This window comes from Alligator sinensis, unplaced genomic scaffold, assembly GCF_000455745.1.
Source record: "Alligator sinensis unplaced genomic scaffold, ASM45574v1 scaffold1142_1, whole genome shotgun sequence".
Classification (NCBI taxonomy): Eukaryota; Metazoa; Chordata; order Crocodylia; family Alligatoridae; genus Alligator; species Alligator sinensis.
The window spans coordinates 351434-365614 of NW_005842617.1; the positions used below are offsets into that span (position 1 = coordinate 351434).

Consider the following 14181-nt stretch of genomic DNA (forward strand, 5'->3'; position numbering starts at 1 on the left):
GGAATGGTGAGTTTGGGGGGTTTTCTTGAATTTTTTTTTCTTAAAGGGCTGGAGCTGGGGCAGGCAAGGCAGCCATGGTGGGACTCGGGGAGCAGAGTAGGGGGTTGGGGGGGCTTGTGCAAAGCCCCCCTTGCAGCATGGGGCAGTGGGGGGTAGCAGGGATCATTCACAGGTGCTCCATCTCTCCCTTCTTTCCTCCTTCCCTCCATCCCAAATTAAGCAATTAGCTGCTCATTCAGAGGTGCTTTCTTCCACCCAGTGCAGGGCTTCACTAGGTCTCTGTTGTCTGGCTTGACTTGCCTTCTCCCTCCCTCCCCCACAGTCAAGGGGTCCTGGGAGCTGGGGGTATCTTCTAGCAGCAACTGCGTCCAAGCTGCCTTGTTATTGGCTAATCGTTTAACCAATATAATTAGAGGAGGTTACACAAATGTTTTGTAAAAATATATTTACATCCCTAATACCAATACCTAGACTTAGACCCCCATTATAAGTGAAAACAGTTAAAAAAAAAAAAAAAAAAAAAAAAAAAAAGTTAATTTTTAGTACAAAAACATTTCCTGTCAACAATTGCCTTATTAAAGCTGTTTTTGTAAAAACATTTCCATTTTAACCCTTTTGAAATTTTTAGGGAAGAGAGCTTCTTTTTTGACAAGTGTTTGTCCCAAAAACCTGTCAGGCAGGTCTGATCTTCTGCTGTTTTGGCCGTAGGGAACTTAAGCCAGGAGAACAAAATAATAATAGTCTGAAACACGGCAGTAGCTCTTTTGACAAAAAATGGAAACTTCATAAAAATAATGAGTACTTTTGCTGTAGATTCTGATCTTTATAAAGGGAGCTGGCTGAACAATTTTAAGGGTCTTACATTCAGTATAATAATAACTGCAGTATGAAAGATCTAAAGTGAACCTTTTAAAAAATGTCCTCTCTCAGTGCAACTAGAGAACAAAAGGATTCACAATATAAAGTCAAAAAAGAGAGAACCTAACAGAGGAGAAAAATGATTTTGTTAGGCTTTTTGGACCTTTGAGACTTAATTAACTAATGAATGGTGTCTGTAGGTAGACAGTCCCCAGTAACATCTCTTAAAGCAAGCATATGGACTAATTGAACTCTCCAAGAAGAGACCTCCTGATAAAAAGAATGCAAGAGCTGCACTTTCTCATACTTCTACCTTTAAAAAAAAGAACAAGTAAAGGGGCAAGAAAACTTGCTTTATTTACTCTTTCAAGCCATTTTTAATAGAAAGAGGTTTCAAATCTGTCTTATTTTATTTTTCAGTCTCGGGTTTACTTTAAGATTTGAAGCCTTAACCTTCTACCTTTCTGTCACTTGCCTGTCTCGTTGCTTCCATTGATGCAACAAATGATCTGCTGTGAAAAGTAGAAATGACTTAAAATATTGTATAGAAAATGTTTTTTGAAATTGAAAGAATTGTCAGTAAAGACTGAGTTTAGTCTTGACAGAGAAACAGAGTTAATTTAGTAACAGGTCATCTTTATTTCAGGTGGCAAAGAGTTTAAAAAGATAAATGTTAAATCTAATTCTGAACTCAGACCAGTTTAAATCTTAAAGAATTCTGTCTAAATCAGTGGCAGTAAACTAGTTATAAATTCAGGATCATGATGTGGTTCTGTGATTCTTTTCATAGAACTCTGATTTGTTATTGTGATAATTAGTAAATATTATTCCCGTTTCACCATATACATGGAATTTACCTGTGGTCTTCAAGTAGTCTTCTGTAGCTTTGCCTCTATAGTTGGCTTTTCTCTGTTGGCTGTGTAATTCAAAACTGAAATTATCATTTGAGTAGGGTAGACAAGAAAATTATGAGGTAATCCACTGGATTAATTTAATAAAACCCCACTAATCCAGGATTTGTTTAATGCTTCATATATTACATATGATTAGATTTTCATAGATTTTTCATCTAAAATGTACCACTGTATATTCTGTATTTCAGGTCTGGCTCCATGCCCCATATGAGCTTCATCTTTCATTATTTGAGCACTTCATTGAACTTCTCACAGAGTCCAGGTATTAGTTGATATTAGCCTGGTAATATAATCTAAAATAAGGAATTATCCAGGAAACGTCCTGATTGTTTATTAAATCTTTTTTTTTCTTTCTGTCTTTCAGTGAAGCAGCAAAGAATGCTAAATTAATGAGGGAGTTCCAGCTAATCCCTAAACTACTGTTGACTCTTCGAGATGGATCTTTATCCCAGCCTACTATTGCTGCAGTTAGTAATGTGTTGAGCTTTTTGCTTCAGGGTTTTCCCAGCAGCAGTGACCTGCTCAGGTAACACAAACACTTACTGACATTTATTTATGCATTATTTATTTATTTATATATTTATTTAAGATGGGGCTTTGCAAGAAACTTGCGGATGGTAGTGCTTCTGTAGGGGACTAATATAAAGAGTTTATTGGAGCTATTCAGTACATATAAATGTAAAAACCACAGGAAATAGTTTAAAACCAGTGCCCTGGAATTGCACCTTAAGCTCAGTTTAAGTCACAGTAGAAATTAGTATTAAATTGCCCTAGAATGTTTTCCAGTATGAAAGCTTGTACTAGAGATAATTATAAACATGGCAGAGATGCATAATATTCTAAATTCACAATTGCTCCAAGAGATTGTGACCGTTTTTGGAGATTGTCAAGTCTGTATCACTTGTGCTTAAATTTGGGTTTCTTTAGAACCTTTGGAGCTGTCATGCTGCTCCACGTTAAAATGCGGCATTTACCATTCTCATCTGAGAGGTTTATTTCTAGTTCTCCTTCTAAACAGGCAGCTTGTAGGAAAATATCTGAGCATCTCTGATGGAACAGTGGGTGACTACAGATAAATGTTACCTTTTCAGTTGCATCTGGTCTGTATGAGGACTTATAACATGTTAAATTAATTGGTAAATGCAGACTGTGGGAGGGAATGGTGGTAATGCAGAGAGGGTAATTAGGGAGGACCCTGGAGGGCCAGGAGGTTGGAGGCAGAGTAGAACGAGGGGTGGCGATTCAGAGTTCTGGGGCAGAGGGAGAGGGGCAATGAGAGGTTGAGATAGAAGGGGAGGGACGGTGAGAGGTTGGGGTGCTGGTGTTAGAGGAGGCTTATGTTCAGGGGTGTTGTGAGAGTGGGATATTGTTTAGGGGGCTTCTGTTTTATGTTGGTATTCTAGTTCCCTTTTAAGTTGTCTTATTCTCTTGTTCATTCCCCTGGTTTAAAAGTTACTCTCTTCTCTTATTGTAAACTGCCATGAACCTTTGCTGGGTAGGGTGGCATATAAATCAAATTACTAAATAAAGAATAGATACGAGTAAAGAATTGTCATATTGCTCCTTTGGCTCAGTTAGTGTTTTTACTTTTCATTTGTTGGTAGTATGAAACAACTTACCTTTCTGTATTTTTACCATGTTCTAGACATAATTTATGTATAGAATAAATGTTATGCAATTCATAATTATTCTTATGAAATGAACAAAAATAATGTTTGTTGCTTTATTCCTGCCACTCCTCAGGGCTTTCTGTTTGCCCTTAATGGTAGCAGTACAGCCAGAATCTGGGTAACAGTGTTTAGTATTGTCTTAGTTGTACTCTTCAGGATTGGTGTGCATTTCTTCCAAAGAACAGGAAAACAAGAATAGAAACCCTAGATAAGATCAAAATAACAGAGAGAGAATGCGCAACTATGCAGGAGTTAAGCTAGCTAAGTACATGTCAAATTGCTTACTGACAAGTAAGCAAAATTTATTTCTCCTTTGCCCCTCTTTGTGGTACTCTGTTGGGAAGACAGTCTTTACTAAATAGTTATTCTTCCTGCTTTCTAAGATCACATTCTTATATTGTATTTGAGCGTTTTTAGTGCAAGAGAATTCACTTTCAAACCAGTCTTGACAGTCTAGGATATTTTAACAGCATTTTGACCTGTAATGTTTGGTCAGGGATACCCTTTTAGGAGAGAGATATTAGTCTCTGAACACCGATTGTCTCAGTTTTCAGAAGTAAAAAAATGAACTTTTTTGTATATTTTTCCTTGTACTAATTTTTACGGTGGCTGTTGAATGTGAATAATTTACAGATTAAAGTCAGTCCATCACACATGCATTCACTCTTTTCTTTCCATAAAGGTTTGGACAATTCATCTCTTCCACTTTGCCTACATTTGCAGTCTGTGAGAAGTTTGTAGTAATGGAGATAAATAATGAAGAAAAACCTGATACTGGTAAGTAGCTTTCAGTATTTGAGTAGAAGAAAAATTATCTGTGATATTCTGTGTTTAAATTATTATTGGTAATGCATTCTACATTTTAATTCTAGTATATCTGCTTAGTTTAATAAGTCCTTCAGATTTGTGTGTGTTAAGCAAGCTGTGCATGGAGAGAAGTTCTTGTGTATCCTCTCATTTGATTCCCTTCACTACCTTCCCAGTTTCTCCTACTTGTTTTTTGAAATCATATGGAAATCTCCAGGCCTTCATTCACAGTGAGAGAAAGTGGGCTCATCAGCCTTCCAGGTCTTGCATCCACGCGCCAGGCAGAGCCAGGGCTGCACTGGGCCCCGCTGCACACCCAGTGCAGCGGGGCCCTCTGTGCAACAGAGGGTGGCAATGGCGCTGGGAGCAGAGTGGCGGCAAAATTTGGAGTGGATGCAGCATCTTCCCAGCACCGCCAGCTTCCGCTCCAAACCCAACCCCTGCCGAGAAGAGCCCCGCTCAGCCGCTGCTGCAGCCCACCCCACCCCATGCTGATCCGGGGATACATGTTTCCCCTCCCCACCATGCCCTCCTGGGGTGCAAGCAGTGGTGGGAGCTGTCCCCCCAGGCAGCGCCTGGACTTCCCAGCTGGAGGCAGCTCTCCATGCTGCCAGCTATGCTCCTCACTGCCTGAGGGCTACACTGCGGCTGCTCACAGCACAAGCATTTCTCAGCCAAATTATCTGCCCCATTGGGCTGATATCTGATACAGCCAGTTTTCTTTATACCAATATCGAACCGATGTATTAGTGCACCTCTAGAAAGCAGTAATGAGCAGTGTCTGGCTTTCTCAGATAGACCTAGAAAACTTTTCTTTTCTCCTTCAGGAACAAATGCTTTCTGTTAGCTGTTTTCAAAACATTTTTATTTAAAGCCACAAACATTGAAAGCAGTTTCACTGGAATTACTAATTGAAGCAGAAAAGAGAAGCCAAAATTATAGACCCAGCATCATAAACTGACATGAGCAACAGGTTCCAGGACTGTTAGCAATACATAACTAGTAGCTAATAACTAAAAGTTTGATATATTTTATTTCTATCCCTTATTTAAAGGAATTTGCTTTACTATTTATGGAGGTCTTTGATTGGCCTCACAGGAATATCCTGTGTTTGTTGAGGAGATTAAGCTGAAGGTCAGTTTGAAATTCACAGTGTGTTGATTGTTAGAGCATTTACTAGTGGGGCACAGAGAGCTGCCTGATTACATGACACTCTCTCTTCCTTGTTTCTAGCTGCTTAATTGCATTAAAGGAATTCTTAACATTCCTCTGTTGTAAGCAATTGCAGTTGTTCTCAGAGGGATACTTATAACTCAGTAAGATAAGATGGTGATTTGAGAGATCATGACTGGGTAGGGAAGGTTTGGTCGTCCCTAAAAATCAAAGTTTTAAGATGATCTGCTTCTAGTAGATAATAGCTTCTAGGGCGGGGGTGTGAAACAAGCTGTATTAGATTCGGATTCGGCCCAAATCGGGGGCAGTTATTTGATTCATTGATTCAGATCATTGTCCTGATTCAATTCAGCCAAATCTGAATCTGAAGATTCAAGGCCGTCTCAGAGAATCAGCAGTTTGGTTATAGACACAACTTTAAATGTTTTTCTACATGCGTCGAGGTACCAGGTGCAGCTCATAAACGCTGCAATGGTGGGACAGATGGAGTGTCCCACAGGAGCACGGGGGGGGGGGGGCCCCGCGTGCTCAGCAGCGAACCTGGAAGTGGACCGGAAGTATTTCCAGTCCATTTCCGGGTCCACCACCGAGCGCATGGGGAACCCCCCGCACCTCCTCAGCTAGGCAGTCGGCCACGGGGGGGACCCCGGGTGCCCCCCCCCGACCCAGGAGGTAGCACTCACCAAGGCGGTGGGGCGAGGTCCCCTGCACTCTCTGGTGGATCAATAAGTGGGCCGGAAGTGCTTCTGGTCCACTTCCGGGTCTGCTGCCAAGCACACTGGAGACGCCCTCCCCCGCACGTTAAAGCTGTGTCTGTGTCCAAATCATCAAATCTTTCCAAGTCGATTAGGAGAGATTAAAGGGTCTCCTGATTCGATTCAGATTCGGAGATTCGGCTGTCGAATCGGGCTAAATCTCCACCAAATAGAATCAGCCACCGAAGCTTCACACATTCCTAATAGCTTCCACTTTCCTTTCTGTGTCACTAGAGGCTTTACTACCATGGTGGGCACCCCTGGTGGCCAAGCTGGCTGTCATTCTTGTGCCTCCTCTAAGTGGGTGCTTGGGGCTGCTGCCCTGTTTCCCCACCCCTCATTACACTACTGTGTGTTACCACCCATTCAGACATCTAGGCATATAAAACCAAAGACAGGATGAGAGGCATTGGTCTTAATTTGCAATATGGTAGATTTAGGTTGGATACCAGGAAAAACTTTATCACTATGAGTGTGGTCAAGCGCTGAAATAAATTATCAAGAGAAATTGTGGAATTTGTCATTGACAATTTTGAAGTGCAGGTTAAACATACCTTTTTCTGGGATGATTTAGACAGCTGATTCTACCTTGAGCAGGGGTTGGCGTAGATGATCCTCTGAAGTCCCTTCCACTGTTTTTCAGTGATTCTGTGCTGGGCTTCGTGTTTTTTCAACATAATCTTTTTCTGTACAGCCTAAAAAAGTTATAATCTTCCTTTGTGTATATACACAGGCACATAAGCCGCTGTAGTGTTTACACATGGAGGAGCGAATGGTAGAAGAAAACTAATAACAACAAAAAACGTAATTTTAGAGATTCATGCATCAATTCTATTACTTCAACCCTTCTGTCCTTACACTTTTCCCAGCATCAAAATCCTCTGGTGTTTCATCTTAGAATTTAAGCTTCTTGGGAGAGAATGTGTCTGTGAAGCACCTTGCATGTTTTGGGCTTTGTAGTAATAGTAATGTTTGAATTTTTGTACTTGAAGTAGCTCTACTTGCTCTATAATATTAATGGAACATAGTGTTTTTCATGATATCTTTTTGGTGATGGAGTCAGTTTGGTAGAGGGTGTGCAATTCCAAGTTGGGGGATAATATATTTTGTGACCTGTGTTTAAAGGAAAATGAGGCTTATTTTACCTCTTTCTCATGGTGGGCTTGTTGCAGGGGGACAAGCGGGCCAATATTCCAACGAAGCATTTTTTTGTTGGTTTGTTTTTGTTTTACCTGTTGCCGATTTGTAGTTGTAAGATTGCATGAAATTGCTTAGAAGTACTAATCCATCTTCTTCCAGATTCACTTAATTCTTCCATTTCATGCTTAGGAGCAGAGGATGATTTTGGAGGCCTTGTTTCTGCTAATCTTATCCTTCTGCGGAACAGACTTTTAGATATCCTTCTGAAACTTCTGTATACTTCTAAAGAAAAGACAAGTGTTAACTTGCAGTAAGTACCAATGACTCTTCTGATAGAAAAAAGGAAGGTGACTGTAACAATTTTAAGATAAATGAGCAAATATGTTGGGTCAAACTCTGTTTATCGGTAAATAGTGATATAAATCCAGAGGAACTCCATGGATGTACCTGAAATTTACATGACTGTCACAGCAGAATTTAGCTTTGGCTGCAGTAGCAAAAATTTGATTTTGATTCTTTACCTTTGTGTTCCAACCTCTGATAGTGTGGGTTATGTTTTATTTTGTACATTACCGTGTCATCTATTTTTGTTGAGAGACCTCCAAACTAATCATCTGAAGATTAGACTATGCGGGTATAAAAGACATGCACCCTTTCTCAGTTTAAGCTTCTACTACTTTGAGGAGCATTAGCGAAGAATTATATAGCCTTGTTGTAAGAAAAATAGTTTATTTTATGTAATTTAGTTGCAGTGATTCCATCTGTACATTTTCAAAGCTGTAAGAGATTGTGTATGGGGAGCAGCAGTCAGCTATGGCAGTTCCTTTTGGTTTTTAATCTTTAAGCATAACCAGGTTCAGAGTATGCTGCTGTTCTCCCGAATTCATTCTTTAGCAATTTAAATAAAAAATAAATAATTTCTTAAATACAGCTACAGATAAAATACAAAATATAAAAAGAGAAGTCATCTCTATTCAAAAAGTGAGAGGAGCCAGCAGGTTCCAAAACATGTTAAATTAAAAGAAATATTAAATAATTTCAGTATACAGATGTTCTCAATAACATTGTTACTCATAAAATGCCAAATCTCTATTTAAAAATCCCAGCTGAAGTTACATCACTTAACAGCTAATGAAACATTACAGCCAAAGAGGGGAGAGAAAAGGGACTTTAAATTCTGTGTCAAGTTAGAATCTTTTAAAACAGGTGTTGGCTGTATTTGTCTGCTTGCTGTATTTTGGTGGATCACATGTAGTATTCAGATTTCACCATAACTTGACTGAATCATAAAATTCAGATGCAACATTTATATGCATGATGGATATTTAAACAGTTTAGTCTACATTTTGTTTCCACAAATATGATTAACACTTTGTTTCAGCCTAACCATGGGTTAAGGACTTGATGTTCTGTAGTTCTTCTTGTGAAAAATATAGGACAGATTCTCAAACTGTAAATTTATTCTCAGCAGAAGCAGTTGTGTGATTTATAAGTTGTAACTTGTCAGTATAAGTTTTCTGTTTAGCTTCTCAAAATTAATGTCAGACAATATCATAGGTGACTGGTAGGGGGGGGACTCAAGGGGCATGTGCCACAGATTGGCCCTTGTTGCTGCTGGCATTTGCAGGCAGTCACCACTCGCCACCCCGCCACTGACGCTGCTTCCCACAAACTGTGCCCCCTCCCGCCCCCCAAGTCTCAGGAGGCACCAGTCACCTATGGACAATATTCAGTGTAACTTCAAACAAGTTGGAGCAGTCTAAATCACTACCTTCAGTCCTCTTAATTCCACCAAACATCATGCTCACAATTTTGTAGAGGTTACCTGCACAAAAATCTGATTGATTGACAGTCCTTTCTTCTTTAGCAGATATGGTTTACATAGAGATCTGTTATGTTTTAAATTATTTTTAATTTTATCTAATATTCTTGCCTGAATTTGCCTGACAATGAAAGACCTTGACTCTTGCTATTTGTTATAAGGAATTTTGTGACATTTAACTTTTTTTGTGATTAGAGCATGTGAGGAGCTGGTCAGGACACTGGGATTTGATTGGATCATGATGTTTATGGAAGAACATCTGCACTCAACCACTGTAACTGGAGCCATGAGAATCCTTGTGGTCCTGCTGAGTAATCAGCCTATTCTCATCAAATTTAAAGAAGGCCTCAGTGGCGGAGGCTGGCTTGATCAGACTGATTCTGTGTTAACCAACAAAATTGGTACAGTACTAGGTATGAAATTTAAAGATGATGATTGAAGGGTGTTTGGATTTGTTTAATGTTATAAATATTGTATGTAGTAGTACGGAATGTCTGTTATTGTCATCAAATGGCTTTTAGTTTTGCAGGGCTTGCGTTTTTTTGTTTTTCTTGGTTACATTCCCCTACATGTGGTTTAAGGCAATGAGCGAAGGTGGGTGATTCTGCAGACTAGACTTCAAGTTGCATAGCTTCAGCATATGCAAATTTCAATCCATTTTTTCTTTTGGATGAAATTACTTTCTCGCTACTCTGTCCAAAACCTGCGTAGCTGGTCTTAATAAAGTTTGGGGGCCACTGATATCATTTGAACCTCTCCAGCCTGCCTAAACTGATATTGGTAGGCGGAGGTGGTGTGGAGCAGGGGATCTCTTCTCTGCATTTCACTCCACCTAAATGCTGCTGTACAGTTTGTCATCTTTTCCTGGCCTTCTGCTCTTGGGTAAATTTCAATTTGGATCCTGTTTGGGAGCATTTTTAAGGTTTGGATTTTAGTATTGAATTAACTCTGTTCCCTTAAAGTTTCTTTTCTTATGAGATCCTTAATATATAATAACCTTCAAGGAACTGCTGTGTTCCAGAGTCAGCCAACCTGAAGTGAATTACTCTTTCTGAAACTGAATCACTGGGTGACAATGAGCTAGTTAGTGAAATTCTCTGTTGCTACACACATAACAGGGTTATTATGTGTTATTATGTTCACTTGTCTTCTGAAGAATGCTGTGATTAATAAATGAAAAGCAGTATTTTTGTCAAAATATTCTATTAGGAATAGTAAAAATAATGTCCTTAATTATTTAATGGCAGAAATTTTAGGACATTCTATTTTTCTCCTGTTTTGAAGCATCTGTTTAACCTTTAAAAGTTACTCTGTGGTGTGCTAGTAAATATATAATAACATTTAACTAATCTGCATAGTTTTCAGGGGTTGCTAGAAAGCGTGACTTGCCTCAAAGTTGTAGTAATAATTCAAAATGAATACATTTTGAACATTTCAAAATATTAAACCAGTAAATTAGGATACTTGTTAATACCAACATTAAATTCAGTCATGTTTGGGGTTTTTTATGGCCTACAATAAGTTAGGTTACTAGAAGTGTCAGTCAGTCAAGGACTAGAATTGATGTAACAAAATTACAGTTGACAGTAGCATGCCTACTATGCGCCCAGCCTAGCCAAATGGAATTTTTCATCCGAAAGGGTTTGTGGTTTCACAGATGCAATATAACCATCTCCCTTTTTTGCATAAATGCCAAGTTGTCTCCTATAGTTCTAAATTATGCCCCATATGTGACCATTTTACTATAATTTAGGATCTTAGCACCCTTTCTGTTGGCTCAGAGGGCAACTTTAAAATAACTTCCCGCTTTGATGAGAAGTTATGTCAGCCCTCTTATTACGTGCAAAAGTGTTAGAGAAATATTTGGCTTCAATTTGCTGGTCATTACTTGTGTACAGAAGCACAGTTCATGAAGTTGTTTACACTGTACTCTGTAAATAAGAGGCAGAATGAAAAGGATAAGCAGCATGTGTCTGCTTATCACAGAGACTCAGCAGTAGTGGACAGATGCACGTATTTCCAAATTCTGGTTCTTTAGTCAATATTAATAGAGAGCATATTAACTATATGGTCCCTAATCCATTATTTCCACAAAATCTGGATGATTTTGAAACACGTTATTTGACAAGTTGTGTTTCATTTAAAGGGGTTGACACGGTAGATTTTGGTTATCTGCATATCGTCTTAATATAACGAAGTTTCTCTGAACCTTCATTCAGCAGTGATGGCAGGTACAGAATGCAGAATATTGTGAGTAAAAATTGTACAACAGATTGTGAAGAATACTTTGGAGTTAAACTTTTAATAAGATATGTAGTGTGGGTTTTAAATCAGTGTGGATATGTGGCAAGTGGTCTGCTACATTTGTACGTTTTAAACCCTGGTTCTTTATTGTTGTGTGCTAAATGCACAAGGGCATTTGTGGATACATAGAGTTTAAACAAAGGCTTTTTGTTTTTAAATACAGGGGGGGGTTTGTTTTGTTTTGTTTACAGTATGTAGACAATGTATTCTTTTTGCATGTTGAAAAAACAAATGACTTTCCAAATTCATCTTTGACATACCCATGAAATTGGTCTAAAGGATTTGAGCACTATGAAGGATGATGTAATAAGCTGCTCCTTTATTTGGAGCTGATCTGTACTCACAAATGTGATGTAAACTCTGAGGTTGTATAAGTTCTGCTGCTTAATGAAAAATAACATAAATTCTGCCTATAATCTTAGATGTTCTCAAATCGGAAATTAGCATTTGGGCACCGCAAAAACTTGAGTTCCACAATATTTTAGTACCAACCAAAAATAGAAAATATAATTTATATTGATGGAAATAAACTTTAAATCATAGTTTTCAGTTGGTAACTAAAGCACCCCAAATGCTTATTGAGACACCTACCATATTTTCTCCCATACGTGTGCTCCTTTCCCAAAAAATAAGCCCCCCAAAATTAGGGTGTGTATATTAAGTGGGAGGCTGATTTTCTTCCCAGGATAGAAGTGCCCTCCCTTGATTCTTCCTCCACAGTGCAGAAATTGCTGGATTACTCTTCAGGCAGCTGTCAAAGTCAGTTGATGTAATAGCTCATTGTTCTTCACTCGAGCTGTTAACAATGATCTCTCCTTTTGAATGGTCGTGAAGTTCCATTAAGGTAACTTTTCTTAAGGCAATCTTGCTGTTTGCTACATGCTCCTGGTCTCTTTCCTCATATTTCACAGCCTTAGAGACTCTTTTGTTTTTTTCAAGGAGACCAGTCTTTTAGCAGTATCTAGGGTTTCAGCTTTAGTTAAGTAGGAAAGGGAAGGTTAGTCAACTTTAAATTGGGCTCTGTCCCTGTTCTGTGCAGCTATATTCTGGAAAAATATTTTTTTCTTTCATTTTGCCCTTCAAAACCAAGGTGCATATTGTTTTCCAGGGCATGTTGTATGCAAGAAAATATGGTACATGATTTCTACAGGTATCGAGCCTTTATTGTTCCTATCTAAACTGTTAAGCGTCTCCTGGAAGCTTCCTTAAAAGACAGTAGTATTCAGTGTGGTTAATAGGGCTCTCCTAGGACTGAGCATGATTGGAAGCTCCTTTGTATTTCATTGTAGTTTTCAAGTTCATTATATATAATTCAGTGCTGTATGCTTAGCATGCACGTAGGAATTTCAATCAGATGATTTAATTTCTGAATGTCAGTTTATTTTAAAAAGACAAGTGGTGGGTGATCCTTTTTATTGCAATAAATGAAGGGATCAATTGACAAGGTGCAAGCATTTAGGAATTGATTCGCTTCAGGAGACTGAGAGAGTAGAACCATGTGAGATAATAAAAACACTGGGAAATTAGATGATTCGAAGTCAGAAGTATCCTGCTCCCTGGATAAGTTTCTGGCATGTTGCTTCATATTTTTATTTTTATCATCATTTGAGTAATTTGAGTGACAGAAGTTATTCACACTGAAATCAGGGCAACTCTTTCTCTCTTCTTCCCTGCCCCCTTTTTTTCCTTTTTCTTTTTTTAAGTGACTTCCAAGGTGCTTTTCAAATTGCTCCTTTGTGATTTTTATTAAATGTTTGCAACAGGAACATCAAGACTTGTCTCTTCTGATTTGGCAGGAATGTTTCTTGGGGGATTCACATGTGTTAACAGAGTTCTCTCATCTTAATTAAAATAGTATAAATTTGAATCTACAAGAACGACCTATTTGTTCTGAATGTCCGTTAGATACTAAGGATTATGTAGGAGTTAATAAAACAGACAAAAACAGGTCGCAAAACAGTCTTCGGTCAAGATTTCTCCTTTTCAGTTGCTTTTTTATGGTCTTGATTAGTGAAATTTTCAGTAGTTACCAGATATGGTAGTTTTTGTCATTTTAAACAGGGCCTGGGTTTCTAATGTTAAAATCAATCAGGTTTGTTGTTGACAAGTATCTTTTAGGGCTTTTTAAATTTATTGTGATGAAGTAAAAAAAGGAAAAAAAAGTGGGGAGCAGAAGCCCAGTTTCTTCCACCATCTCCTCAGAAGGAAGGAGTGTCTACAGGCAACCCCTGCTTAGTGCTCTTACTTGATTCCTGAAAAACTGAGCATTAAGTGAAATGACCGTTAAACGAAACGGAAAGTTTTTGATGACGCTAGATGGCGACTGCGATGAAATTTGCTGAGCGCTAAGTTGAATCAGGTATCAAATTAAAATGAGATTGTACAGAAAGGACAGGGTGGGGGAAAAAAGGGGGAGGGGTTGCGCTCTATGTCAATGAGCAATATACGTCACCCTCATCAAGACGGAATCCAAGGATGAGGAAGTAGAAGGATTGTGGGTTAGGCTACATGGGGGGCAAGGAGAAAGGGATTTGGTGGTAGGGGTCTGCTACAGACCCCCCACATCAAGGGGAAGAAATAGATGCGGGGCTCCTGAGGCAGCTCATGGAGACCATAAAAGCTAAAGAGGCGGTAGTCATGGGGGACCTAAACTACCCAGACATCTGCTGGGAGTCACAGACAGCAAAGACCCACCGTTCACGCAGGTTTCTAACCTGTGTACAGGACCTCCACCTGAC

The 14181-nt window shown here is 38.9% G+C and overlaps 1 protein-coding gene across 13 annotated transcripts in view; it reads left to right on the top strand.

Moving 5' to 3' along the window:
• Window positions 1-14181, top strand: part of WDFY3 (WD repeat and FYVE domain containing 3) — a 379376-nt gene that overhangs the window by 265177 nt on the left and 100018 nt on the right. For 12 of the 13 annotated variants that reach the window (XR_003096142.1, XM_025215013.1, XM_025215023.1 and 9 more), the window contains 5 exons: window positions 1961-2034; window positions 2137-2298; window positions 4125-4219; window positions 7507-7627; window positions 9335-9552. Coding sequence is in view for 12 of the 13 variants with exons in the window: in XM_025215013.1 (XP_025070798.1) it covers window positions 1961-2034; window positions 2137-2298; window positions 4125-4219; window positions 7507-7627; window positions 9335-9552 (670 nt within the window). In the remaining variant the exon portion in view is untranslated. The remainder of the gene's footprint in view (window positions 1-1960; window positions 2035-2136; window positions 2299-4124; window positions 4220-7506; window positions 7628-9334; window positions 9553-14181) is intronic. The other variant, XM_025215015.1, reaches the window with a different exon arrangement.